The 8,169-nt window shown below is 40.0% G+C and overlaps 1 protein-coding gene across 1 annotated transcript; it reads right to left on the bottom strand.

Moving 5' to 3' along the window:
- Positions 1 to 817: 817 nt before the first annotated feature.
- On the bottom strand, positions 818 to 8,169 carry dhrs7cb (dehydrogenase/reductase (SDR family) member 7Cb). Its single transcript, XM_035145845.2, has 7 exons — positions 8,011 to 8,169; positions 6,105 to 6,261; positions 4,771 to 4,883; positions 2,947 to 3,157; positions 2,772 to 2,864; positions 2,268 to 2,423; positions 818 to 2,044 (listed from the first exon to the last, which is right to left on the bottom strand). Exons 2-7 carry the CDS (start codon positions 6,256 to 6,258, stop codon positions 1,845 to 1,847), a joined length of 927 nt encoding a protein of 308 aa, XP_035001736.2. The 5' UTR covers positions 6,259 to 6,261; positions 8,011 to 8,169; the 3' UTR covers positions 818 to 1,844.

Consider the following 8,169-nt stretch of genomic DNA (forward strand, 5'->3'; position numbering starts at 1 on the left):
ACTAATTAGAAGAGTGAATTCATATTTTAACAAATACTGGGTCATTTTGCAATACATAAACAGATCATTGAGAAAAGAGTCTGTAAAGGCGAAATTCATCAGCATCATACACCAGTCATTAATAGCTATATGTTGCTGCCACCTAGAGGATAAATAGAGAACCACACTCTGGTGTGCACTGATACATGAAATTAATCCAGCTGGACCCTCTGCTGGTGGTGGTGGTATAATAAAAAATCAAGCTTTATTTTTCCTGTTAACAGTTTTGCTCTGTGCATCTTGCTCATATCAGTGTGATAAAAAATTCTGGAGTAATTACAAATTTTAGATAAGTCTTAATACTTAATACTTACATGATGTTGGGCATATAACAATATATCTTAATTTCTGATGTCAGAAATTCACTGGTCTAATTAGATTTTTTTTTACTTTTACATTCAATGGTGGACACTTATATTTTATGAACCCTGAAACGCGTTTTTCAAGACAATTAACTTACCTGCTTGAAATTTTAAGTATACGTAATATAGATCAATATTTAAGATTTAAAATTAAATAATTCAGTGGTGGTTAACCTTGACAGTTCTCAGTATTCAGCTGCTTACATGATCATTTAAAAATGTTAATGCTAATGAATTAGCATACAATAGAAATCCTCAAGTAAAGTACAACACTTACAATCAGATCCTGTTCTCTTCTAATACAATAAATGAGCTTCATCTCAAGGCATGATTACAGGTTCCCTTTAATCTAATCTGTAACCTTACATTGACTTTCATTAAATGCAATTAAGAGTTGCAGAAATAACATCAGTCAATTAAGTTCTGTAGTTTTATTACATTTTTTGCTGTTTGAACAAACACTCAAGTGCTTCTGTCTTCATAAGGTACACGGTTGTAATCACATGGAGCACAAAACAGCAGTCATGAATTCACCCTCTATGGCATTTATTTTACAATTGTACATTTCAGTAAGCATTTAAAGACATACAGGTAGTTTTAGGTCAGGCTGTGGGGGATACCAAAACAGAGCAAAAAAGAGAATGAATATTGTTCTTTAATTCATCAGGTGGACAGAAACATGACTCAAAATGAATGCGCATGTTCCACACCAAGTCTGCTTGACTTAAAGGTCCAGTGTGTACGATTTAGATGAAAGGGATCTATTGGCAGAAATTTTACATAAAATAATCGTAGTGATGTTGTGTGTATTGCTGCGTAGTGTGTAGTCATCTAAATTCTACGAAGTGCTGTTTTCTTTAACCTAGAATCGGGAGCAGGTCCTCTCTCTGGAGGCCGCCATGTTTTTTTACAATGGCCCAGACTAGACATACTAAACACCTTTTGTGTTTTTATGACAACTGAACAAGGCTACCACAGGTTCTCTGTCACGTTTGGAAGGGGAGGGTGAGGTGAGGGGTATTCAGATGCAATATGCAGCTTCACCACTAGATGTCACTAAATTCTACACACTGAACCTTTAATAGGCAACTGTTTGCTAATATGTTTGCCACAGAACCGATATAATGCTCGTCAGTGTTGTGATTTTCTTTTATACAAAATTACTTAGTAAACAGGGTTTAAGCTTTAGTGGCCATTATTAAGTATTAACAAATATATATTCAACTATTAATTGAATTGCCACAAACAAATTTCCACATGGTGAATCTGGAGTCTTCAGTCCCAGAGAGACTAGCATCCCAGGGCAGTTGCCTACTTTGCCCTGTTAGTCGTCCAGCTTAGTGTCAACTACATACTATTACACATCTACCATTTCCAAAAAAACAACTCATGCTTCGTTCCACATCTCTGATTCCATTTATCCTTTCAGCCTGTCTCCTGAATCTACCCAGCCAACACAGGGTCCTTCACTCCAGCCGCCAGCACAGCAAAGAGGAAAGGGGGAAAAAGGGAACGGAGGTAGAGGGCCACCCTGGGGATGGGGTGGGCCAGCACAACCTCCTTCCTCTTTCTGTTTACCGTTTGCATAACCTCATTGGCCAGGACTGGCGGGCGCAAACCATGGGTCATCTGTCTAGCAATAACTGTGGAGGAGCAGATAGATTTAGATGCTATAGATTTTATAATCCAAAAAAGGAGCATTCCAAACATTTTAAACTAGATTGTGCAGCCATTTCCTTTGCACCACAGGCGAACTGCTCATCATCAGCTAAGAAACTTTCAACTCTATTCATATTTAATGATCAAAAACACAATAGTAACGACTTATCTCATGACCCATTCAGTAACTGCAGTTGATCTACTCACATGCAGCCAGGGCGTTTTGCTTGGGGGCGGGTTCCCCCACAGGGTCGGAGGCGTTGATGAAGGTATGACTTATGGTGCTGACAATTATCCCATACTCCTCCACTTCAGCCCGCAGGCAGTCAAAGAAGGCCTGCGCAGCATGCTTAGATGCGGCATCTGACAAAGACACACACATAGTCATTATGTGCGCAAACACAAAAGAGGTGTGACTTGGTTGTAAAGAAGCCACATTCCATACATTGCAGAGGACATTATACTTTGTCTAATGGTTTGTTTCTCACAACACTGAAACACCATACTGTCGGTTGCATCATACTGTGAGAACACAACTCTATGTCTGAAACCTCGGTGAGTTGTTACTTCTTCTGCTTAAGCACAGTTTTAGCAGCTATACCCACATCTACATTGCATTCCATTAGAGAAGAGTTGGAAATATGGAAGTTTTCATTATTCAGGTAAATCGACATCTAAACAAGCCCCAAGAAACGTTTGGTGACAACTCACATGAACTTCTGAATGGGATGGCCAGTCTGCCTTGGATGCTATTCACCAGCAAAATGTGCCCCGATCGTCTGGAGATCATTGTTGGAAGAACACCTGCCACATTATGACATTAGAGATCAGTCAAAACAGAACAGAAGGTATCGTCATAGTCTGATCCAGGGAATGTTCAGCTCACCTTTGGCCAGAGTGCTGGGGCCAAAATAGTTGATGTCCATGATGTTTCTGTCCATTTCCAGGGAGATGCTCTGTACGGGGGCCTTCAGCTTCACGCTGCTGTTACAGACCAGCACGTCCACACAGCCGTAACACTCCAACACCTCAGTCACCACATCCTCAATGCTGTCCATGTCACTAAAGTCCAAGATCACCAGTTTGGGGGCAAACGTCTTGAGCGACACAAGACTGTATTACTTTAATATGTGTGGACAATACGTACTGTTCATGAAACATCAATATGACTACAGCAGTGGGTCACTACAACTCTAACAAAAACATGTGCACAGTTTACACAAACGTACTCATTCTAAATTCATGTTATGTAAAGATAAGTTCACATTATGATGATATTCAAAATGTGGACACTGACACCCCTCTTGTGTTTGGTCACTAAATAAGCCAGCAGGTGATTAGCTTAACTTAACCCAGCAATTGACTAAGAACATACAATTTGCCTTCTCTCAGAATAACTCTTCTTCTTGGTTTCCTCCAATGTAAAATTTGGGATCTTAAAGCGAAGGAGTGGCAGGGCGTGCATCAACAAATCGTTGCAATGTGTGTTCCCAATGGAGCGGTCAATCACAATTATTTTTTGGTCCAGCAACTAACCCCCTGAACATGAGTGGAGCAAGGTTTGAGAGAGCCAGACCGATTATATCTAATGACTGTGTACTGTATGTGGCCGTAATGTAAATTGTAAATGGTAAATGGTCTGTATTTATATAGCACTTTTCTTGTCTGACCACTCAAAGCGTTTGACAGTACTGTTTATTTGTGTTTTCTGTCCTCTTATTTCCTGTAATATCTCTAATAAAGTATTTCTAAATAACAAATATTGAATCAACAAGCTTTGTAAGTATTGTGTATCTAGTCAAACTTTCAAGAGCAATATTCACATGTTCTAGTTATATTTTAGCATCGTAAACCAGAACAGAAAACATCTAGCACATGTTTCCTATTTTTTTTATCATGTTTGTTTTTCATTTTACAAGTTTTTAATTCACCACATCTGTTGTCTCTCACATCTGCAACCTGTGCTCACTGCTGGTGGCCTCTGGCGTTCAGCTATATCTGGCACAATAACTGTATTGTGCATTGTCTCTATCTATAAATAAATATATCTGTTACATGATCACCTGGAAACAACAAAGGTACGTGACCTCCAGTTAATGATGATCACAGGGAAAACACCCCCAAAGGTAAAGAGAAATCAATGTGATTTGTGTAAATGATTGCAGAATCTCATTAGCAGTGAGTCCACATCCATACAAACTGGATGACATTGTTATCTACTGTATGAGTGTGTGCTTTTCTCAGATAGTCACATCTGTTGTGTCCTGTGTGCAGAAGAGTCAGGGAGGACAGTGTTTTGTCAGAGAGGATATCCTGCTATTGTGCTGCTCAGAGGAGGAAGTGCTGATGTGGGAGGAGGCAACAGAGCACAGGGGGGTTATGATGAATACATTCTCTCGCTAAAAGTTTAAACCTACGACATAATGTCTGTATCATGTTTTTGTTCTTAATGGCTATTTGAGTGAGTTTTGGGGATATGGCTTTGCTCCCTAATAAAAACTGTCTCTGAACTGTGTAGCTTTCAGTGTGTGTTAGTAGACGTGACATTTACTTATTAAAAGATTTGTTTCTCCGCACGGTAATTTGCCAAAAATATGACTTACCACCATAAGACTAATGGTTTTAGTTGGAAGGGTTTTTCCAGAGTCCGACATGTTTATGATGAATCTAATGCTGGCAGTCACCGTTTTGATTGATTTGATTTTCTCACCTCTCTGGGGTCAGCGTCACTAGTCAGAGAATCAAACAGAGACTCCAGTTTATCCCAGCTCGTCCCACACAGGATAAGTCTGGCGCCGGCTTTATGGAAGAGCTGGGCACACTCTGAAGAGAAAGAACAAAAACAGAAAGGAAAAATATTTATGTGCAATAACTGTTTCTTCGCTATTAACAGAGGGGCTGGTCGGTAGATTTTTCCAAACATACACTAGCGAGTTTAACTACTTCCAAGTTTCCATGGGAAGATCCATTTCCCAAAATATCAAACAGATACTTTAAACATGAAGCTCCCCCCAAGAGCCAATTGTCTAAGATTAGCATACAGACTAAAAGCTTTGGGATACATCTGGACTGGCTTTGTCCAAAGTCTATGTTCCATAGAGCATCTCTGAAGTAGCGGTTGATCAATTTGGCCGAGGAGATCCTGACATTTAGAGAGCAGGGCAGCCAATCATTTATACTTAAATTACTTGGTTTTCGTAGGTCATGATCAAATACACCAATTTAATCATTACAACAAATGAAACACAAGACTCAAGCACAGAAAAATATATTTTTTTAAATAATCTGAGTTCTTTTTATTTGAGTAAGTAAATCTGCACTCTATCTATTCCAAATCATAAAAAAATGTCCTTATATAATTTGGGCCATGTAAAAAAAACTTCTTAAAAGTTTGACATTAATGTCTACAGATTTGGTGTCATGAGTGCAATTATCAATCATCTCAAAATGACGGATATGGGCCTGATTAATTCGACGACCAATAAATTGATATATGAATACTCTTTCACACATCCGGATCTGTTTTTATGTTTTCTTTCTAACAAATGTCTAGCGATAGAGGCGCCTACCTTTGTTTAGCATACAGACTAGGGAGGAAACAGCTAGCCTGTCTCTCTCCACAGCATAAATAAAAGACAGCAACTCTAAAAACTCACAAATATATTTTGTATTAATTAGCTAGCCTCTGCTGTATATCTTTATTGCAACAACCTATTTTCCTTGGATTCATATCATGGTATCAATCTTCTCTTCTAGCAAGTAAGAAGTTTTTCCGAAAACTAAAACAATGGCCTTAAACATGTTAAATCAAAATGCTCTTAGAATTCTGAATCTTGTCTGTGCTCTTTTGATTCCAGTCATCGCTTTTATACAATAATCATTAAATGGCACCAATCCGAGATCTGAATCTCCACCTCAGTCAAGTTCCTCGGCCTCCAGGGCTTACAAGTCTGGTGAAATTTCACGGAATCTGCTTTTTAAGATAATTCTGCTGACAGACAGAAAGCCATGTTAGGCATTATAAACACATGTAGGATCATTTACCAGTCCCCACCCCGGACACAGCATCCGTGATCACCACCACTTTGTTTCGCACTAAGGACTTGGACATGTAGAGCGTGACCTCATTGTAGATGTAGTACAGCCCTGCTGCCACGATGATCAGCAAGGGCAACACCATCACAAAGGGCAGGGCCATGTTCTGTAGAGACAACAGAGAGCACAGAATCAGTATGGGGAACAGCAACAGACCTACTGACCTGCATTAGTGGAGCCAGCAGTCTGTGCTGACAGGACAGCTCAGATCAGGTTCTAGGTCTCCCTAAGCTGTGGCTCAGTGGTGTAAACTAATACAGTGACAGCAACAAGAACTATGTGGATTGAAAGTAAATGCAGAGCTCATCTCAGGTACTTGAATGCAGGAAATCCTATGTTTGTTTCTCTATCTATAAATCATTTGTACTTACTATTGAATGAATCATGGACAATCAATGGGTGGATTTTATCAGGATTGAACTAAAACCTGTGAGAGTCCTTAATGTTGCCTGGATATCAGCATTATCTGTCAGAAGCCATCATGTGTGTAAGACAGTACCTTCCTGAGAGGACGCCTCAGGCTATGAAACAACACACTTACCTGTACAATGTGCCTCTACCTGTCCACACAAGAGTCAAATCAGATAAACATTTATGAGGTGAACTTTCAACCTCTGGACTGACCGATTTTGTATCTTAAAGTCATGGTTTGACATATTGTGGAATGTGCTCATGTAATTTGTCCCAGAGTGTTAGATGAGATGATTGATACCACGCACTCTCACATTCTCACAGTAAATACAAAGCATAGCTTAACATAGCTTAGCTTAAGGATGGCCAGCAAAACCAGATAGTCCAGCTGATTGTGTCCAAAGGTCTCCTCAATAATTATCACGTGTTTTTTCACACACAATTGTGTTTCTCCAATGTGTTAGTCAAATGGAATAGGACCTGTTTATTTGTGAGCTTTAACACCTTGGTATAACCTTGGACTGAGCCAAGCGTCTTCACTGCTTACAGTTGTTGTACTATGCTAAGTTACAACTTCCTTTTTCATGGTATATGTTTACTCAAGAAGAGGATTGTTTTCCTCATCTGAATAGGGGAGTTTCCAATCTGTTGATATATACATAGACAATGTATTTCTGTTTCTGGCTGTTTAACCTTCATGATTGTGTCTAATTGGCTTGTTAGCCTTCACTAGAGGGTCGACCCCAGCAACAATGACCATTGTCCTTTATATATATGTGTGTGTGTGTGTGTGTGTGTGTGTGTGTGTGTGTGTGTGTGTGTGTGTGTGTGTGTGTGTGTGTGTGTGTGTGTGTGTGTGTGTGTGTGTGTGTGTGTGTGTGTGTGTGTGTGTGTGTTTTAAAACAGCTTAAAACAAGGGTAAAGCCAGTAAGTGCATATTAAAAAGATACTTGCAGGCCACCATATAAAAAAGTACCTGTATGTTCATTGATTGTGGCAAACTCTAGATTTCTGTTGTAAATGTCCTAACGGTATGAATTTGTACCATGTACCACTTTAGTTACCATGTAAAGTGAGTTTGAGGAGAGCTAAATATATTTTGGCCCTTCGCCGCCACAGGATGCCTTGCACTGCGTCACCTCCAGGATATTGTCATAGGATACCCCAAGGGAGTCAAATGGGGGAGGCTCATATTTATAAGCAATCGGTGACCCTACTTGTCCTACTTTACTGGAGAATCCCCATTGAGATAGCTCTCTATTCCACATTAAAACTACTATTTGTAATGACACATGGGGCCCACCCCACCAAGCTCAGGCCTGTGTTTGGACTGACATGATCGGATTGCAGTGGGTTAGTCAACGTGTACTTGCGAGAGCACATCTATAGCAACCACACAACAGACACACACATCGGTAATCTGTGTTATTCTTGGTTCACTTACGGCATCGACAAGGAGCTAATCCTTCAGCAGGACTGGCGTTTGTTCTCTCTGGCTTTAGTTAGGTAACAGGGGCTCTTCACCTCCCTCTATGTCCCTCGTCCATTCATGCAGCTCTCTTCCTCTGTCTGTCCGTGTGTCTGACCTGCTGATGTCCACTGG

This window comes from Hippoglossus stenolepis, chromosome 21, assembly GCF_022539355.2.
Source record: "Hippoglossus stenolepis isolate QCI-W04-F060 chromosome 21, HSTE1.2, whole genome shotgun sequence".
Classification (NCBI taxonomy): domain Eukaryota; kingdom Metazoa; phylum Chordata; class Actinopteri; order Pleuronectiformes; family Pleuronectidae; genus Hippoglossus; species Hippoglossus stenolepis.